Source organism: Oryzias latipes, chromosome 19 (assembly GCF_002234675.1).
Source record: "Oryzias latipes chromosome 19, ASM223467v1".
Lineage (NCBI taxonomy): Eukaryota > Metazoa > Chordata > Actinopteri > Beloniformes > Adrianichthyidae > Oryzias > Oryzias latipes.
Window position 1 is genome coordinate 25,406,757 of NC_019877.2, and position 20,380 is coordinate 25,427,136.

The 20,380-nt window shown below is 39.1% G+C and overlaps 2 protein-coding genes across 7 annotated transcripts in view; one reads left to right on the plus strand and one right to left on the minus strand.

Annotated features, from left to right (window-relative positions):
- LOC101175306 (NACHT, LRR and PYD domains-containing protein 12) overlaps window positions 1-20,146 on the plus strand; it is a 43,781-nt gene extending 23,635 nt beyond the window's left edge. For 2 of the 5 annotated variants that reach the window (XM_023949377.1, XM_023949378.1), the window contains exons 9-16: window positions 2,430-2,603; window positions 4,247-4,420; window positions 15,098-15,271; window positions 16,861-17,037; window positions 17,214-17,387; window positions 18,127-18,300; window positions 19,540-19,713; window positions 19,904-20,146. In XM_023949377.1, coding sequence (XP_023805145.1) covers window positions 2,430-2,603; window positions 4,247-4,420; window positions 15,098-15,271; window positions 16,861-17,037; window positions 17,214-17,387; window positions 18,127-18,300; window positions 19,540-19,713; window positions 19,904-19,922 — 1,240 coding nt within the window. In that variant the 3' untranslated portion in view covers window positions 19,923-20,146. Of the gene's footprint in view, window positions 1-2,429; window positions 2,604-4,246; window positions 4,421-6,262; window positions 6,309-6,428; window positions 6,521-6,751; window positions 6,863-7,576; window positions 7,854-7,992; window positions 8,273-15,072; window positions 15,272-16,860; window positions 17,038-17,213; window positions 17,388-18,126; window positions 18,301-19,539; window positions 19,714-19,903 lie in introns of those variants that run through there. The other 3 variants (XR_002872090.1, XM_023949379.1, XM_023949380.1) reach the window with 3 other exon arrangements.
- On the minus strand, window positions 8,277-13,535 carry LOC111946311. Of its 2 annotated transcripts, XM_023949382.1 has the most exons (14): window positions 13,450-13,535; window positions 12,298-12,527; window positions 11,890-12,118; window positions 11,221-11,296; window positions 10,688-10,965; window positions 10,513-10,595; window positions 10,355-10,414; window positions 10,074-10,279; window positions 9,870-9,969; window positions 9,577-9,733; window positions 9,402-9,499; window positions 8,962-9,106; window positions 8,768-8,885; window positions 8,295-8,689 (listed from the first exon to the last, which is right to left on the minus strand). In XM_023949382.1, exons 1-14 carry the CDS (start codon window positions 13,468-13,470, stop codon window positions 8,400-8,402), a joined length of 2,091 nt encoding a protein of 696 aa, XP_023805150.1. In that variant the 5' UTR covers window positions 13,471-13,535; the 3' UTR covers window positions 8,295-8,399. The 2 variants fall into 2 exon arrangements, with proteins under 2 accessions (XP_023805149.1, XP_023805150.1); XM_023949381.1 differs by lacking the exon at window positions 13,450-13,535 and having other exon boundaries at window positions 8,277-8,689; window positions 12,298-13,138.
- Window positions 20,147-20,380: the final 234 nt, after the last annotated feature.

Sequence of the window (20,380 nt, forward strand, 5' to 3'; positions counted from 1 at the left end):
TCAGTTATACATTCATACAATGACGAATCAGACTTAGGATAATTAGACATATTAATAAAGATTGCTTGAAAGGGAGTGGAAAGAAGCAAATTTATATAATCCCACCCCGTTATACCGTAACCATTTTGTTACATGATTTATCATTATCCGGTTCCAAGCTTTTATCAGACAGAATTAAAAATCATAAAGTATCAATGAAGCACATGACAAAGATGAATTACTTAATTATTATGTAAAAATAACTGAAACTTTCAGAAGTCAACATGCCAAATGCAGATCAGTAATCCAAATATATGCAGATTATGTTACTCATAAGTCATTGATATATATATAAAAATAATACTATATCAGTAAAATAGACATAATACTGTTTCAGAGATTTTTATGGCAAAATTTCATCAAGTATCAAAAGTTAAAAATATGTGCAAAATAATGTCACATTAGGAAAAAATTATGAATCAATTAATTGATTTATCGAGCAAGTGAAGTAATATCATTAAAAGTCAATCAATTAAAACATTTTCAATAATTGATTAATCATTTGTTTTACTATTTTTTTGTATTTTGTATTTAATTATTTTTTTTTTTATAATAAAGTAATGCTGTGAGGGAAAATAAAAAGGGTCCAAAATCTGTCGATTGTCCAAGGCTGGTATTCTTTCCTCTGCTGATTAACAGCCGTTCTTCTGGTTTTAAACAGAGTTAATAGTTCTCTTCGATGTTATGTCTGCAGACATTAGATGGAGGGCCATGTACTTCTTCAGCTGATATCAGCGGCCCCTAAGAGTTGAAGTCAAGTTGTCTGCATGTCAGAGCTTAGCTGTTAATTAGGTCACTTCAGACTTATAAAGAAAGTGTTGCATCCAGGGGTCATATTTCTTGAAATTATTTGTCCCTTTGATTTATTACTGCATGTTGTTTCAGAGGACCGTGATCAAACACTTCTCAAAGTCCTTCATGTTGTCCACAACCAGAACCTTGGCCCGGTCCGGTGGACCGAGTGGTTTGACGTAAATCCTGCAGCCTTTAACCCAAGTGTTCCCAATCTGCTTACGCTTCCTGAGGAGCCTGGCATGTTTAGCGATTTCAGCATTCCTTCTGGTCAGATGGTCGTTTAGATAAACAGCAGATCCTTTGAGATTTTTGCATTGATTCATCAGAGCTTGTGTTTTTGATTCACAAACCTGATGAGGATCGCTGGTTTATCCGTCTCCTTTCTCCTGGGGAGCGGGTGGCAGGTCTCGATGGTGTTGAGATCCAGGGAAATCCCTTTAGATTTGAGTAATGATTCTACTTGATGTTCCAGAGACTCTCCACGGCTCTGTTTCAGAGCTCCTAGCGCTATTAGCATTAGCAATACTAACTCCAGCTGCATTTAGCTTTGCCCGAGGTTTGATCGGTACTCCAGTGAGAATTACATTATTCATTCTTACTTTTTGTTCCACATCGTCCAGTCCGGTTATCTCTTTGCTCGTTCTGAGCACGGAGCCTCATGAATTCTTCCAATAGCACTAAGAGTGGAGTTAGCTTAGCATTCACTTGTTCCATAATGGGATATAACGTAGCTTGGATGTCATCAAGAGACTTTTTAAGTTTTCGTATTCCTGGTTTTTCTTAGGGGCCATGGTCAGCTCTCTTTTTTTCGGAGAAAATCAACTTTTTTAGTCGTTTGAAGATAGTTGTATAGCCGCCGTGAGCTCCCACGCGGCCCGCTGTAACCCGGAACCGGAAGTCAACTGTTCCACTTTAAAGGCCTGTTTGTGTGCAGCTGTCTCCTATATCTCTGTGCTTGTAGCCAAATTATTCAGTTTGAACGGGTGGAGAATGGGTGGCCTTGATCTTTCAAAATGATCTACACCCCTTTGTCTTGTCTGTTCTGCATGAGGCATTCTCTCTACTAACTTTCTTCTTAGTCAGAGGTACACTTGTGGTAGCCCTGCAGTAGACAGGCAAACTTCCATGGGGGTTCTCTACCCTCACCTCACAATAGCAGGGATGGCCTCCAGCATCCTCCACGAGTGTCATGGAAGAAGCTGGGGCCTATCCAGCATCCTCCATAGGACCAAAGTAAAATTATTCATAGTGCATGGATGGCAAAGCTTTGGTGGTTTTATCTTTGTTGTTAGTTTTAATGTGATACACATCACAGATTTCTTTAGGCTACTGGACTTTTGAAACAAAAAATAGACTTATCAAAAATACACAATGAGTGTCTGTGAGATGATTTCTGCTGTAGTAGATTGGAGCTTTTTGAAGATAGCATAAGTCGAAATGTTGAACTGAGGAGCAGTCTTTTTTTTAACTTCTTTTATTTTCTGGATAAGGATTGTTTTATGAGCAAGATCATCTCTAGAAGAATCACTGAAAAGACATCCAAATGTGTCTGTGCAGCAAGACTTCATGCTTTTCTTGTTTAAATCTTTGTTTAGGTTGGTTGGCTGCAGCTTATCTGAGCTGACCTGTGCTGCCTTGAGCTCAGCTCTGAAATCCAACCCGTCCCACCTGACAGAACTGGACCTGAGCAAGAACATGCTGCAGGACGTAGGAGTGGAGCACCTTAGTTGGTTTCTGCAGAATCCAGACTGCAGATTGAAAACTCTGAGGTCAGTTTCTGCATCTAATAAGCCAAAGTTCACAGAGACCCTTAAATATTTACAAGGATCTAAAAGAGATTTTTTACACATACATGAATAAACAGACTGTTGTCTATTTTACTGTATGTAATGCTTCTTCTTTGGATAAACAATGTTTGTTGGTTTAGGTTTTTTTGCTCAGGGTTCTACAAACTTGTCCCTCTCACGCAAAAAAACAACATGTATGATTATCACATGTTTGTCCATTCATGCTGCCTTTTGCTTTCTCATAGTACACAGAAAAATAGCCAAAAGTCATGGCTGCTACTATTGCACTACTCAAAATAAGTTAGATATATTATGAAAAATATTTCTGGGATTGGCAGGCAATTATATTACATTGATAGATGCACTTCATTGTGTGTTTTCCCTGTAATGGCCTCAATGTGTACTGGGTGTCTTACTTTTTAGCGTCAAAACCAAACAATTCTAAAACAATTAATGGGGCATCAATTTAAACGTTCTGTGGGGAGAAAAAAGATGATTTTGCGAGTGAGTCATTCTTAAGTTATCATTCAAACATCCATGAACACGTGATGTCGCTTAACCGACACGCAGCGTCACCTGGCCATAGCGTCTTCAGGTTGGACAGTCAGATGTTGACATCAGCAGACTTGCATCAAGACACAGTACTGGCAGTCTGTGACAGACCCAGGAGTGGAGCCCCGACAGTGACAGACCACAACCTTGACCTGAACCTAAGAACCTCTGACCTCAGACATGGTTTAGAGAATGCCACACAGCTGCAGGCCGGTATACCAAATGTGAGGGGTATGGGCCAAGTGGCCATTGCAGATGACCCCCATGACCCCCCCATGACGCCAAGACTCCCCCGAGAATGTTTGCATTGTATGGGAACAAGACCATGTGACCTAGAAAATGCAGCAATGCTCTACCGTCTTGTTCATTGATGAGTGTCGGGTAACCTCGCACAGATATGATGGTCGCAAGTGTTGCTGGAGACTGTGAGGTGAGTGATACGATGAGGTCAACATCGTCCCTAGGCTTTTGTGGAGGAGGTGCAAAAGTCTGGGCAGGAATCCCCAATCAGATAACCCAGTCACTACACGTTCTTACCTAAGAGACATCATGGAACCATCATCATCCTCCAATTCCATCAGTACACCCCCAACTTCCTGCTCATTGTTAATAATGCTCCACCACATGGAATTATAACAGCTGGAATTATAACAGCTGGACTTCAGGAAGTGGGAGTGTCTCATATGGTTTAGCAAGCAATGCCCCCTTTACTTAAATTTAGACAAAAAAGGAAAAGCATTTGTAAGTAACAATATCCCTAACTCATTGTGAGTAGTGTAATTGCACAGCTGCTAAACCAGTTAAATAAATCCACTTCAAAATAAACACTTTCACCCAGTTCTTAGTAGGACTATTACAGAACAGTTCAAACAATAACATTTTTCCATAAACAGAAGAGCAAAAACCAAACATCAGTTGGTCTTGGATGATGGATTTGTTATTGTTTTTTTTTTACACAGCACGATTTTTACTAAATGTACTTTGATGATCTCAAAGACTATTGTGTTGAACTGTGACACCTTCTTTGAAGGTCTTAGTAATTTATAAAACTGCGATATTTGAATAATTATCAGGTTGATGGAATGCGGCTTGTCAGGGCTGAGCTGTGCTGCCCTGAGCTCAGCTCTAAAATCCAACCCGTCCCATCTGACTGAACTGGACCTGAGCAAGAACATGCTGCAGGACGTGGGAGTGGAGCACCTTAGTGGGTTTCTGCACAATCCTGACTGCAGATTGAAAACTCTGAGGTCAGTCTCTACATCTGTTGCTAGTCTGTTTGTTTTTCCCCATCCCTAATATTGGTTAGGGTTCTATGGTGTCAAATTCATGCCTAAACTATTTGGCATCAAAACTGTAAAACCAGGAATCAAAACCCGAATTCTGCAAACCAAAACCCAAAATCTGCGAACCAAAACCCATAATTTGCAACCAAAACTCAAATCTGCAAATCAAAATTCATAAATTGAGAACCAAAACCCATAATTTGCAACCAAAAGCTATAACCTAAAGCGCAATCATATTTCTCAGGTGCTGATTTGTTTTCTCGCTGTTCTGAAATCGTCTTTTTGAGTTGCGCTTTTATTTTGAAATCGTCTTTTGAGTTGAGCTTTTTTTTTTTTGCGGTTGCGATTCTAAAACCTGTCACACACGTAAAAACAGCGCCACGTCAGTCAACGGGAGGGGAGGCGGGACATCCCCGACAGCCAGTAGCTCATTGGCTACCGAATGACTCCGAGTCTTACGTCAGCGTCCACCACCTCAGAGCGCCAAAATCGTACCAATATCAGAGACAGTCATGGCGAACCAGCAACCGGAGGTAAGTTTTTCACATCTCAAGAACAATCAAACGTGTTCTCTGTATAATCGGAGGACGCCAGCATAGTCAGATGAGCTCCACCAGTGACTGCTAGGGAAAAAAAGTAAGATGTTGCATGATAAATCATCACCACCACTCATTGTAAAACAGTGAGCTAATGTGCTAGCTTAATGCTTACCCCCCCCCCCCCCCCCCCCCCAGCAAAGTAGATGGTTTATTGATAATTATTTGAGTCTTTGCGGAGGGTGTCCGCTCCTTTTTAATGCTTTTTTGTTCTCATGTCATTACTTGTAACCATTTCCATTTACTGTAACCAATGTTCGCCTGTGCTAGCCGTGTTAGCTTAATGCTAGCGGGTTATTCCGGCTCATTTCATGACTTGTATTAATAAAACTGATGCTGTGTCCGAATAATCACCCTAACCACTAACTACTAAACACTATATAGTGCGGCACTATATAGTGTTTTGGAGTTTTAAAAGCAATTCGGACACCATGCTCGCTACTCTTATCCTTCGGGTGTTTGCTTATACGCCGCTTGACAAGGAAACATAAAGGCGCATTGCTGCCACCACTTGGTCTGGAGGGGAACTACGACTGCATTTACGCCGATTATGACAATATCCATTTTAATAACATAATAAATATGAACATATTACGAAGACTATGAATATACTGTTTTGTGATGACGAAGAACGTGACACATTGGTGTAGATTTATTGTATTTGTTCAGAAATAAACCGCCAAGTTACTAATCATTCTCATCAGGCATGCGCCCGTCGTTTTAAAAAAAATTCAAACGCAATGCATTGTGGTCTACATTTGCCAATGACGTGAGCATCGATTCACACTGGTTTTTCGTAGAGAATTCTTGGAAATTTTCGAGTGTACTCAATTTTAGAATTGTAGATTCCGACAATGTAAAATGGCGAACGCACTATATAGTACACTATATAGGGCATAGGGTGGTAATTCGGAGACAGGGTTTGTCGATTTTTAAGAGAGTGTCAGGATTGGTCATATCTAACCTAGGAGTAAGAACCAGTGAATTGTCACCAGGCAGACTAACAAGATCTACAAGATCTACTTTTGGATGTGTGAAGAGGCGTGTGTACAGTGTACCTGCTCCACTATCCCTAGTTCACCTAGATACAAACCATAAGCTGATAAGGCAAGTCAGATTCAATCTAATCTAAGAAAATCTGCAAGATATTATACTTCATCTGTTGCACTTGAAATAGTATAAAAAATGTTATTTTGAATTTGTGTTGCAGGTATGGTTTTGTTATATTTGGAGCCATAGATGGCTTCTCACGAAAGGTGAGGGTTTGTTTTGTTTGCCCTTCATACTATTATTTTACTAATTGTGTTTAAAATATCACCTAACTGGCATATATTTATTTCTTCCCACATTTTTCCCCTTTTTATCTCACCCCACAGATAATGTACCTGGGAGCAGCAACAAACAACAAAGCTTCAACAGCATTAGGGTTTTTTTTGCGCTCAGTGGAGGACCACGGTGTTCCTAATAGGTTTGTGACTGTCAGTACCTAAATTCTCTCTTGCAGACTTGAGAGGTGTAGAAAACCACTAAGCTTTATTTAGACCAGAACCGTGTAACTTCCTGTCACAGGACCTTTTTTTTTACAAAACGTTTTACTTTAAATGCTTGAGAGCAGAGGTGATATTTCAGTTTAGAGCAGTTCTGTCCTCTATGTTTTACTTGAAACTTAACCAGCTAATATTTTTTTGTGCATCTAAAGGGTTAGAGCAGACCAAGGTTGTGAAAATGTGGACATAGCAAGATGGATGTTTGCAGTCCGTGGGTGTGACAGAGGCAGTTTCATGGCTGGCAAAAGTGTTCATAATCAAAGGTAAGACATAGCTCCCATATAATGACTATAAACATGATTTATGATTTGCCCCCCCCCCCCCCCCCCACACACACACACAGACACACACACATTTTCTATAATCACCCTCCTATCCCCCCTCTCTAGCATCCTTCTCTCTACCCCCCCCCTCCTTTTCTTTTGTCCCGTCCAACAAAAACTGTTGCAAATGTAGATATGAATAAAGTTTAGTCTAAATTATAAAAGGGGTTAACTCAAAAATACACCTAGTGTGTCTGACGATTCATAACCCCTGTTGTAACAGTAAAATATATTCAACACAAAAGGCTTTCAGCTCTCATCTGTTTGCTCAGCTGTTGGACAGGACAAGTATTAAAAAACATGGCTCCCATATTCCAAGTACAGCTTTGTGAAGAATGTGTCAACTGCATTTTAACTGCGAATAATAATTTGAATAAGTAATTTAAAGAAAATGTGGGCCATAATCATAATGTTTTTAACTGTTTAGACCTGGGTCATTTATTGGATAAAATCCAAATAAATTGAGATTTAATTTTGTACTGTGTACAATAATAAACAATGCTGCACATAAAGTTCACAACATATTTAAGATAGGTAGCAATTCTCTGTGTCCCACTGTACTTACTAGGCCATATTTGTGGCTGTACATTTCTGAAATACTCCATAACATATTGAAATTGTATTTTAAGGAGTCATTTTATGTATTTTTTACAGAATTGAACGTTTGTGGAGGGATGTGTGGATGTCTGTCACCGTCATCTACTACAACATGTTTCACTGTTTGGAAGAAGATGGACTGCTGGACCCGTCTGACAGTCGTCATCTCTTTGCTGCGCATTATGTGTTTTTGCCACGACTGCAAGCTGACTTGGAAAGTTTCATTTCCACGTGGGATAACCACTCCCTTCGCAGTAAACAAAATTTAACCCCCAACCAACTGTGGGCAATGGGCCGAGCTCAAACTCCCATCAATCCACCTGTCTATGCGCAGGTATAACAAAAACAAGCAGTTTTAACTACAATTGTGCTGTTTTTATAATGCTGTGGCAAAAAAATAGAATTTGTAAATTAACAGTCGATGCATTGTTAATATATATATTCCCATTTTAACTTTCGTTTTGTGTGTACAGGGTTCTGTGGACATTGGACAACAGTCTAACTCAAACCAGGCCGAGCAGGAAACGGTTGGAGTTGTTGTTCCGTCTGTGGCTTGTCCCCTCTCTGACTCAGACCTGTCCCAACTGTCCCAACTTTTCAACCCTCGTGGGACATCTGAAAACCATGGCCAAGACATCTACATTTCTGTACTAAACTATGTATGTCATCACAGCAGAATGTAAAAAACAACTACCAATATGAACAGATCTCAACCAAAATAAAATAATAAATGGTCAATAACCACCACTGGAATTTTGTATAACTTCAATTTTTTATGTTTGATCCATTAAATTCCTTTTGTTTACAAAAGACAGTAAGTTTTGCAAAATAACAAATTGTTGAAACACTACATTTTAACAAAACAAAAATTGTTGAAACACTAGATTCTGTGGAATCCTGCGCCACACTTCAGAGAGATCAAGATACTCTCTTTGAACTCCTCAAAAGAGTTGAGATGAGCTGTTGGAAAAGTCACAGTTTGTGTGCAGGCACTAACAACAGGGAAGCAGATGGTGTGACCAGGCATGTTGTCAAAGCAATTGTGGTTAAAACGAACAACTATTTTAAATGCTTCCCTGTCTGATAACAAGAGATGTCTGTGAGCCTGGCCAGAAAGCCATTGCATCACACCGGGGACAGAGGGCTCGTCGTGGTCTTCGGGTTCTGCATCTTAAAAGAAAAAAACAAAACAGAATTTCAATAATTAACGAAGAAATAAAGGGAGAGAAAAATTGATATCTAACCTACCCTCAAGTTCGAGCAGAAAATCTTGAAAGTAGTTTAAGATTTTTTTTTCTGTTAGTTGGTTGACTGTGGAGCTACTGAACTCCGGTGCAAGTCTGGACACAATGTAGTGTGAATCCACCTATAATAATGCAGAGGGTGTGTATCAATTTAAAATGAGCACAGAGCATATTAGCTAATTAAACGGTCAAACTTACTTTCTCAATATTGCCTGCAACAAACAGACCACGGCAATGTTCTGGATTTCCTTTGATGACCTTTAAGAAGTCATAGACATCTAAGCCTTGTCGTAGCTGGCTTAGCATCGCTGTCCTTTTTGTTGTGGCATGCAAGACAATTGCCCTTACAGGAAACACAGAAATACAGGATTAGTTAAATTTTAAAACCACCACCTAATTTATAATAACTATTTCTATGGATCTTTATTTGTGAAATAATTTATTTAATAATCTATTTAATAATTACTATTTATTTGTGGAATAAACAGGAATAAAACCATACAAAGTATGTTTTTGCTAGTAATTTTCTCTGCTCTGTACCACTCATACCAGGATTATGCCAGTCTTCATAATGCAGAGGCACGTTTACAAAATGACGACAAAAAAACAAACCAGAATTTTGTTTTTTGCAGACAAACCTGATTATGCTAGCTTTATGCTCCTCATTTATTGGACCAGTGTAGCCACAATTAACAATCTGGTCTGTGAAGCTTGTCATATCGTTCGCCTCGTCAATCTGCAAAAAAAAAAAGTGTTTTAGTAACAAACTTGTTTAATACCTAAATTAAATATCAAACAATAAATTGATCTTACAGCTTCAATCAGTGGTGACAACTCCAAGTCAAAGATGTCATCTTTGCTTATGGGTATCAGCTCACCAGTTGCCAGGAACTGGTAGCACCATTCTTGTAGGAAACATGGAGCTGGACCACCCTGTGCAAGGCTCGCTGCAAAGACTTCCCCTGCAACTCTTAAAAACTCTAAGTTTGAAAAATGTTCAACCAACTATGAATTTAAATATGTTTCAGTTGTACATGAAGGAAGGCCTCTACACTGCACTATTTCATTTTAAATTTCTGGGAAGAATCTGAGATAACATTACACACCTGAAGAGACCATTGTCAAGGTCATTTAGGGAATACTTTGGGATTCTTCCTTTCCCTTCTTGACCCTCAAAGAGCCTGTCACCAATCCCAGAAATCAACTCTAAAACAAAAGTAAAAAAGACATTCAAGTAGGTGATACAGAAATGCATAGGAATGCACAATAAACAACAATAAAATGTTGTTTCATTCCTCAAACATAAGTACCTGTCAGGAACTCCACACGCAGTGCCCCAGTGTCAATTCCAGACTCTCCCAGAAAAGTAACTTTAAGAGGATTGATGGGGGAACTTCGCTTTTGTCTTTTCCAGAGCATCATACCCCGTTCCACCAACTGTTCTCGTGCCACACAAAGGCTGAACTCTTTTGTGTGGTCAATTTGGGCAGCAAGCCAACGTAAAACATCTTCCTCACTGTTCAGAAAATTACGTGATTTGGATCAAGACGTGTAAGCTTTTTATACAATTTCACAGCATATAATTACTTGCCAAGAAATCTTGTCAGAAAGTGTATCTGATGCAGTGTTGGTTTCAAGACTGTTGTCAGACCTGTGGAAATGATGAAAAAGCAGTGAATTTGACATTATGCCAAAACTATTATGCAAATAATGTTGCACAAAATGTTTAAGCTATGGAAAAGGGTTCACCTTTCTCCACAGGAACTGGCATGAATGTTTAAGTCCACAAATGGAAACGTTTCGTGGCATATGGGGCATTCACCCTCACCAGGCTGAAAATAGTATACAAAATGAGTTGTATTGATGACATGCATATGACCTTTAAGATATGTCTAATGCTCAAATATGGATAACTATTCATTACCTCTTCCTCATCAGATGAGCTTAACATCACTGGGCATGAATGTACATGGAGAGCCAGAACTTGCAGTGGAAATAGCTTTTGGCAACTTTTGCATGCTGCTTTAGGCATGCTCTCAAATTCTTTCGCTTCAGGGGGTAAAGGAGTAGTGTTGAGTTCGTCTTGTAGAGGAACTATATAAAGAGTTGCTTTACCACTGAGGGAGACCATCTTTATTTGTGCCCCTGTATAGCCTTCGCTATCTGGAGCTATGAGTATCATTTGTCTCTTTCCATTGCCACCTATAAGAAATATTGACACATTGAGATTCTGAAAGAATTGCAGTTTTCCTATAAAGGTTAGGACAAATTATGTTACACAGTTAACAAAGAATTGCTTTAAACATTCAGGCTGCAAAGAAGCAACTTTACCCAGAAATTGAGTGTGAAAGTGAACAAAGTTTTATGGGTGTCTGATATTCAATTTTAGAATAAAAAAGGGAAAAATACAAGTAATAAGTAGTTAATGTTTAGGAAGAAAAAAAACCCACACACAACCTGAGGATTTATGAAGCAGCCATCCTCCTGTTAACGCCTCCAGTTTTGGAAATGCTTCATGCAACAGGTTCTGCAGCTGAGGTAAACAAGAGAAGCATGAAATACATTTTATTAATGTTCATGAATTTTACGTGCACTTCTAATACCCATACAAAATACACAAACAAATATTGAAGAAACTTCCAAGTAATAAAGAAACCCTTTTCTATCTCAATTTTTCAGGCTTTCCAATAATTTGGTTATTTGCTGGATTTAGTAAAAGCAATTTCCAGTTGGTTTTGGCCTCATTTATATGATGGAGTCGTGCTATTGAACTACATATTATTACTGCATTACACATTAGCCTTAGCCCTGAATAATAACCATTTAAATGATCATCCAGTGACAAATTTCTCAAAAGCAGTAGTGGCAATCAATCATTTGTAAAAGGCATCTTTGTCCATCTTCAAAGTTGGGATGTTATACTAAAGTTTTTTTTTGGAGAAGTTTGACAGGACAAGAGAAACTTATTAGAACAAGTTAGATGGAAACAACCTGCTTATGACAAATTCAGAGATTCAAATTTCTTTTGTGCAAAAGTCTAATACAAACACAACAATGATAGTTACTTTATGTTACTATTAACCACCTAAATTTAGGTCTTGTGATATGGTTGTACCATAGACATACCTCAGAATGACTTAGGTTCTCTGAAAGACTGATGCTTCGTTTGCCCAGTCCAGCCTGAAAAAGTTGTAATTCCTCTGAAGGAGAGGGGGTGTACTTTAAATTTGTATTGAGCAAGCAGAAGTTGCATGAAAACGCTTTCATTAACTTGGACATTTTGCATATTTTTGAGGCACTTGGAAAACGTCTTTTTCCAGTAGCATTTTGCCTCCGGAAGAGAGCTGGAAAAGACCTGAGACAGAAGAAACCACATACTAATGAGCACTTCATAATTATATTTCTGTTTTAACATATGTCAACAATTTTAGTAATTATAAATGGAAATACAAATACTTCAATACTTCAATTTGTGACTGTAACGTTAAATACACTAAAATACTTAGGACAAAGAACTTTCAATTATAATAGAACCTGCTCATTTCCTGCTGTACAGATGTGGTCCGTTGCTGTGCTAAAAGACTCTGACTCTGTCCCTGATCACTTTGGTGTGGTGTCTGGCTATGCTGAGGAGTAGCCATCTGTTGCTGTACTACTGGACCAGGTCCCTGGTTCACCCTGTTTGCAGCTTGGCTCTGCTGTAGATTTTGCTGAAGGGCAGACACCAGGGTCTGTACAGCTGACAGTATCTCAGAGTATCCATTCTGGCGATTGCAAAAAAAAGTAGATTTACAATTTCCAATAATTCCTTCATTCATGAATAAATAAATACACAAAGAAAGAAAAAAAGAAAGAAGGTTATTATTAAACATTATGCTTTTATCTTAGGAACTTCTAGCCTACCAATGACCGCACCGGATTACACTTCTGCTTAAGAGCTCAACACAATATGCAATATTGTATAATCAACTGCCCCTGTTGATGATTTCACTGTGCTGTAGTCATGTCAAACCCGTAAAGATTGCATAAGAGCCCCAAAAAACCCACAGTAATCGTTCTAATACACCGGTCTCAGTTCGTCTGACCGTATCCTTCATTACGACTTTAATCTCCTCCAGAATTTTTTATCCACCGTGGACTTAACACTGTCGTGTATGCTCGATCCTGACACTGTCGTAAAAATCGACTTAGTTTTATCCAAACAAGTCATGAAATGACAACAAAGCAGTAAAAAAAGAGCGGACACCCTCTGCAAAGACTCACAAATAATTATCAATAAACTACCGGTACTTTTTTACGGGAGGGGGGTGGGTCAGGAAATGAGCCGGAATAACCCGCTAGCATTAAGCTAACACGGCTAGCACAGGCAAACATTGGTTACAGTAAATGGAAATGGTTACAAGTAATGACATGAGAACAAAAAAGCATTAAAAAGGAGCGGACACCCTCCGCAAAGACTCAAATAATTATCAATAAACCATCTACTTTGCTGGGGGGGGGGGGGGGGGGGTAAGCATTAAGCTAGCACATTAGCTCACTGTTTACAATGAGTGGTGGTGATGATTTATCATGCAACATCTTACTTTTTTTCCCTAGCAGTCACTGGTGGAGCTCATCTGACTATGCTGGCGTCCTCCGATTATACAGAGAACACGTTTGATTGTTCTTGAGATGTGAAAAACTTACCTCCGGTTGCTGGTTCGCCATGACTGTCTCTGATATTGGTACGATTTTGGCGCTCTGAGGTGGTGGACGCTGACGTAAGACTCGGAGTCATTCAGTAGCCAATGAGCTACTGGCTGTCGGGGATGTCCCGCCTCCCCTCCCGTTGACTGACGTGGCGCTGTTTTTACGTGTGTGACAGGTTTTAGAATCGCAACCGCAAAAAAAAAAAGCTCAACTCAAAAGACGATTTCAAAATAAAAGCGCAACTCAAAAAAGGCGATTTCAGAACAGCGAGAAAACAAATCAGCACCTGAGAAATATGATTGCGCTTTAGGTTATAGCTTTTGGTTGCAAATTATGGGTTTTGGTTCTCAATTTATGAATTTTGATTTGCAGATTTGAGTTTTGGTTGCAAATTATGGGTTTTGGTTCGCAGATTTTGGGTTTTGGTTTGCAGAATTCGGGTTTTGATTCCTGGTTTTACAGTTTTGATGCCAAATAGTTTAGGCATGAATTTGACACCATAGGGTTCTCTTTAGACTTTACCTCATTATGAAACCACAGATATGTTCATTTTGTTGTTGTTAAAAGTTGTATGTTGAATCAACAATCTCTGCACGTTTGTTCTCTCTGTCCAGTTTGAATCCTTTCAAACTGTAAATGAAGTGCATTCTTTATTTAACCCTTGTGCTATCCTAGGCACTTTAACATTGGGTCATCTAGACACACTAGACCAGTGGTACCTAAACTTTTTCTGCAGGGCCCCCCTTTCTGAAGATTAGAATATATTCGAGCCCCCCCACACTGACACAAACATACAAATCTTTTGTTTCTAAACTCCACTGGACTTTACTTAACATTGTAAGTCATACAAAATGGCAACTTCTTCCTGAAGAAAACTATAAAAAAAAGAAAAATCACCTTTACAATTATTAAAAGTGACACTGCATCATGTATCATAAAAATTTTACCATGTAATGGTGTTCATGGCTTTCAAAATATCTTCTTATAAACTCCATTCCTGCATGAAGGTGGCCTTTTACACTTTACCAGCTCTCTGAAGAAAATAACAAAACATTTAACTCTGAACATTTAACTCTGCAAAAATTGCACCTTTAATGTAACTATGTAACTAACCCGGGAAGCCGTAGCCTTGCCGCCCCCCCGCAATACCTCCACGCCCCCCAGTTTGGGAACCACTGCACTAGACAGTGCTCTGAACCTTTCTTCTTCAGTGATTTGTGATCTTCACTGGTATCCATGGATGACATGAAATCTTTCCACTTTTATCCACCTTTGTCATGGTAGGAATAACACGTCAATGCAAGGGTGGGGTCATCTAAGATAGCACAAGGGTTAAAAATGAGTTACATCAGGAGCCGAACCACAGATTCGAGTATAAACAGAGAGAAATTTTCTTTTTTCTTTACATGTTTAATTTGCTCTTTTTTAAACCATTTTTATTGGTCATAAAATGGAAAATGGACAATAAAAATGAACAGAAATCAACTCTTTTTGCAAACAGTTCATGAAGCAGTTGCTACATTTGCTTCAATCAGAGATGGACATCACTGAGCTCTAATGTCAAATAAATGACAACATGTTACTAACGTGGATTTAAGTGGAGACCTGCAATGTTTTCAGATTTTCTACTGCGTTGATGCTGCAGGTTGGTAGAGTGCGAGTTGTCAGAGATCAGCTGTGCTGTCCTGGCTTCAGCTTTGAGGTCCAATCCGTTTCACCTGAAAGACCTGGACCTGGGTTGCAACAGTCTTCAGGACTCTGGAGTGCAGCAGCTGGCCAGTTTTCTGCAGAGTCCAGACTGTACACTGAATGCTCTGAGGTGAGTCCTCTGTCTCCAGCTGTTATGACACCAGAGGGCTATTCATGGATCATTGGAAACAATAAGAAAGTTTTGAAGATGTTCTTTTCTTCTTTTTCCTCTTCCATCTCCTGATCAGAATTATAATTGAAATGGCTTGGGCCTTACTAACAACTGCCCTTACAACTGGCCCTCTGCAAGCTCAACGTAGCAGACCAGACAGATGTTTTCTTACATGTGCTATTCTTTCAATGGTAAAGCACATAACAGACTCTGTATGTCTAACGAAAAGATTTAGAAAAAAAAATTTGTTTGATTCACTTTTGTTGATGTGGCGATAGGGGCAGAGAATATGTTTTCTTCTCCTTTTCCTTTTTTAACTATCATTATATTTTGTATTTTATGGATTTATTGTAATGTTATTAAATGAAATAAATGTTTCAAAAAGTGCTCTACTAATGAACCCTGTTTGGCTCATTGAGGTGCAGTAAGATTGATAGCTGATGTGGCATCCAGTTTTACAGCCTACTTTACTTGTAAAGCCCTAAAACATCAGATTATAAACGATATGCTGAACAGTCACATTTGAAGAACAATGAAAGACGTCAATAGTAAAAAAAGAAAAAAATGCACAATGAGTGGTTTAATCTGAATCAATTTTGATATCAAATATGTCCAAAGATGTTTTTTTTTTTTTACTTGTCCTGTCCAACAACTGAGCAAACAGAGTAGAGCTGAAGGCCTTTTTTTGCGTTGGACAGATTTTATTATTACAAAAAGAGGTTATATATCTTCGGATAGCCAGAGTGTAAATTTGTATAAACCCCTTTTTGTTTTGTTTTTTATTATTTGTTAGTTATTTGTTACATTAAGTGTGTGTGGGGAAGGAGAGGGGAAACCTGTGTGTGTGTGTGTGTGGTGGTGGGGGGGGGGTGATTAGAATCAAAGGGAGAGAAGTCCAAATATTTTAATAATCATTATTGAAGTACATTACCTTGTGACAGACTGGCGACCTGTCCAGGGCATCCCCTGCCTTCGCCCACAAGTGGCTCTGGCAGCCCCGTGACCCCGAAAGGGACTAAACAAAATAGAAAATGAATGAAAATTATTAAAGTACATAAGAGATTGGCTGTGACAACTCTGCTTAGCTGAAATTGGAAGAATAAATAAAAAACAATCCTCCAACTTCAATGAGACACACCAATTTATGTTGATTGAACCGTAATTTATTTCTTTAAGAGTAAATTGCACCTTATTTTTTGGACTTGTGCATCTACTTCTTTCTCTTTTTAGTCTCTTGTCAAGCCTGAAAAAAAAGTTGTTCTTTAAGATGTCAGAAAAAAGGAAAGTCATCTCTGAAGAATTTGAACATCATTTTAGGTCCCACTATCATCTTGGGTTAATAGTGGTCATTCTTTGAATGTGTCTAGAAAACAACTAACAAAATCGTAGATACACACCTTTCATAGTCAAACAGTGTAGAAAACCATGGAGATGAAACCTGGCTTAAGGGTTTGGATTTAAAATTGAATGAAAAACAAGTTTATTGGTCAAAATTCGAAGGACACACCTGTCTGCATTAGTAAGTATGTCATTCACTCTAAATCCAGGTTGGACATCTGCAGTTTTTCGGAGTATGGCTGTGCTGCTCTGGCCTCAGCTCTAACAATTAGTCCATCCCATCTGCTAGAACTGGATCTGAGTTGCAACAAAAACCTGAAGGATGCAGGACTGCAGCATCTGTGCACTTACCTTCAGCATTGTGGATGCAGGCTGAAGAAACTGAGGTCAGACTGTTTCTGTACCTATTGCAGCCCTCCCCTGTTGTCACTGGTCCACTGCTAAGACTGTTTTGTTCTGGAGGAGGCAATGGGGGGGTTAGACAGGTTGTTCATTTTCTTTTTTGTTTGCAAAACATTGTGGATTTCCTCTTTTAACTCATGACTTTTCATCCTGAATACAGGATGGCGGAATGTGGGCTGTCAGAAATGAGCTGTGCAGCTCTGGACTCTGCTCTGAAGTCCAACCCATCCTACCTGGAAGAGCTAGACCTGACCATGAACTCTCTGAAGGATGCAGGACTGGAGCAGTTGTTTGGTATTCTGAAGAATCCACACTGCGGACTGAAGACTCTGAAGTGAGAAAGACTCATTTGTATTATAAACTGATAATAAAGTGCAGTCTCTTCGGCTGCAAGTCTCTTCTGAGTCTTTATATGTTTTTATGTTTGAAGCAGAAGCATTGATAGTATGTAACTGAATACCTGCAGGCATTCTTTTCAATGTAATGACACTAAAAAACACAAAAAGTGGATTTTTACTGTTGGTAATATAAACAATTGATCTGGACAAAATAAACATGACCAAACTCAAACTAAAGAAATCTGCCTGTCTCTATGGAGGTTTAGATGAGGTTGGTCTTGGGAAGATGCACATGCATGCATATTGTTGAGAAAATTTAGTTTTCAAAAATAACACAGTTTGAGAGTAAAACACAAAAATGTATTTAACATTTGCTGCAACAAAAGTGAAAGTCACAAACACAACCAAAAACAGGTGGGTGAATCTAAGTCTTTTCACAAAATTCATTATAAAATCACAAATAATATAAATACTGCACATACTGAGACAAGACATGGCTGTCATCAATATTTACAGTAATTAAGAATTTGAAATGGAGGAGTACTGGTAATGACCTAAGATCACAAAATAACTGAACCTGGTTGAAATAAATAGTTCTTGTTTTTTCCCTACAACATGCATACATACTGTATGTACAAGCTTATTACTGAAGACTCTGTGGCATTCAAGAAAACAGCTTTTGCACAATGTTTGAATAAACATTTCTTTTCTTCTGATGTTTCTCTCCGAGTTTAGGCTGGAGCTCTGCTATATGTCAGAGCCTGGTTGTGCTGTTTTGGCCTCAGCTCTGAAGTCAAACCCATCCCAGCTGACAAAACTGGTCCTAGATCGGAACCTAATTGAAGATCAGGGTCTGCAGCGTCTGTGTGATTTTCTGGAGAGTCCAAGATGCACACTGCAGGCTCTGAGGTCAGACTGCTGCTGCTGCTGTTGTCACAGTCTGTGTTATGCAACGTTCCGACCGGCTTCAGGAACGTGTGTTTGAGGGAAAGTTTTCAATGACAAGTCTATGTAAATGCACGTTAACGCGTTTCGGGCTTCTGTGTTTAAAACTCTTGCCTTCATGTGTCACTGTGCAAGTTTTTAAGACCGTTATTCGGCTCTACGTACAAAAGACACAACCATTGAAGGTTTAACCTTGGTCAGGACAATGATTTGGTAATGAAGTATGGGTAGCATCCGTTTTTAATTCCCGGAAGAATGAACCATTTGGAATGTCACGAAAAAGAAATTAACAATTGCAGTTTGTACCCAGCCAGGATTAAATTACACCAAATCTTTCATATATCGGAATAGAGCTGTGAAAGAAAAAGCCTGGATCAAGATTCCCCTGACTTGCCCCACTTTTACATTTTGCCCATGTTCTTCCAAATGTTGGTAGAATTGTGTAGTGACAGTCCAGTGTGTGTGAAAACTGCATGCTTAAACCACGTTCAAGAACCTCCTTGTTTGAGCGTCACTTGTCCGGTGTGTACGTAGAATGAGACTGCACTGCCGATGGTGGTGGAGCAATTTTAGGGCTTTTTTTTAATGTTCCTTTTGTTTTCCTAAACCTGAACTTTGTGTCAAACTTCTAAAAGTATGAAAATGCAGCTGAGCGTTCACTTATGTTAAAAGTTAATAGATCTTCTCAGAATTTCAGTAACACTTTCATTTTATCTCTTTAACAAACAAATCAAGTCCCATATATTGATGCAAAAGCAACAAAAAGATTCACTTTGAGTAAAAATGAATGTCTGGATTTATAAACAGGCTGAAGCTCTATGGAATCCGAAAGTTGAGGAATTAACTGCCACTTATGGAGGGGCTGGCCTAGAAACTGCAGACAGCAGGAAAAAATGGTAACAAGAGAGGACCAGTGACTGAACTTTTCAAAGCAGAGCTGCAAAGTGGAGCATCTTTTTCTAAGTCTGACGATTCTTTCTTGAAAGGGAGTGAAACACCCTCAACAGTAAATCCTGGTTAAAAAAAAAAAAAAAAAAAAAAAACAAGAATAAAATAACAAACAAACTGCTGTACTAAAACAGCAGCCCTGACACCAGAGAGCTCATCATGATCTGGGAGCATCATACTGCAGGCCAAGAAAAGGAGGAAGAGGAATAAGGCAAAGAAAAAAACATTTCATTTTATTCTTTTCTTTTACCTCAGCGTGGAATCCTGTGGTTTGACAGAGATCAGTTGTACTGCTCTGCTCTCAGCTCTGAAGTCCAACCCATCCCACCTGGCATTTCTAGACCTGAGCAGAAATGACTTAAAGGCTTCACAAGTGAAGAAGCTGGAAGACCTGTTGAAGAATCCACACTACAAACTGGAGACTCTAAGGTCAGTTCAGGCTCTCACTCATTCTGATAACTTCAGTATGCTCAACCTTTCACGTTCAAACAGTTAAAATGAGTGTAAGTTTAGTTGGTTAACAGGTTCCAGCATGCTAACACTAACAGGAAGAGTTGCAGCTCTGCTGACTGAACACGGGGAAATATCCATGCCCCGTCTGTCCTCCTTTTCTTTACAGATGGAAGGCGTGGACCTGACAAAAAAACTGCACCACATGGATCATTCAGATGCTCGGACGCGGCAGTGGCAAAAGATGTGTACTGGAAAAATACCACAATGACTCAAAAGTCAGTAAATCTCTAAGAAAAATTGGGGTGGGGAGCTTTAAATCGTAAAGAACATACCAACATGGCTTCATCCACTCTGTCACAGGTAACTGTTTATCTGGCTGTTTTTAATAAATTCTTTTTTGAAAAAGGAAGAGTTCCTTGAGTGATTACTATGACAACCAAGCTGAAACTACAATGATGAACGTCTATGTCATGGGTTCCTCAGGGAATAAAGGCAGAGAAGCCAAGGTGAGAGTTTTCTTGTTTAATTTCAGAACAGAACAGAGCACATCAACTGCTCCACATAAGGCCACATCAGCATAAGACAACCTCTACCGACCTCTCGTTTCCTGTAACAATTCCTCTTTTAAACCATGAACCCCTCC

Excerpts from the sequence above, each read along its gene's own strand:
- LOC111946311 (XM_023949381.1), bottom strand. The coding sequence starts at position 12,635 with ATGTTTAATAATAACCTTCTTTCTTTTTTTCTTTCTTTGTGTATTTAT. Across the intron at positions 12,119-12,297 it reads GTACAGCAGGAAATGAGCAG|GTCTTTTCCAGCTCTCTTCC; the intron begins GTTCTATTATAA and ends CTTCTGTCTCAG. Across the intron at positions 10,280-10,354 it reads CTTTCTGACAAGATTTCTTG|TGAGGAAGATGTTTTACGTT; the intron begins GCAAGTAATTAT and ends TTTTCTGAACAG.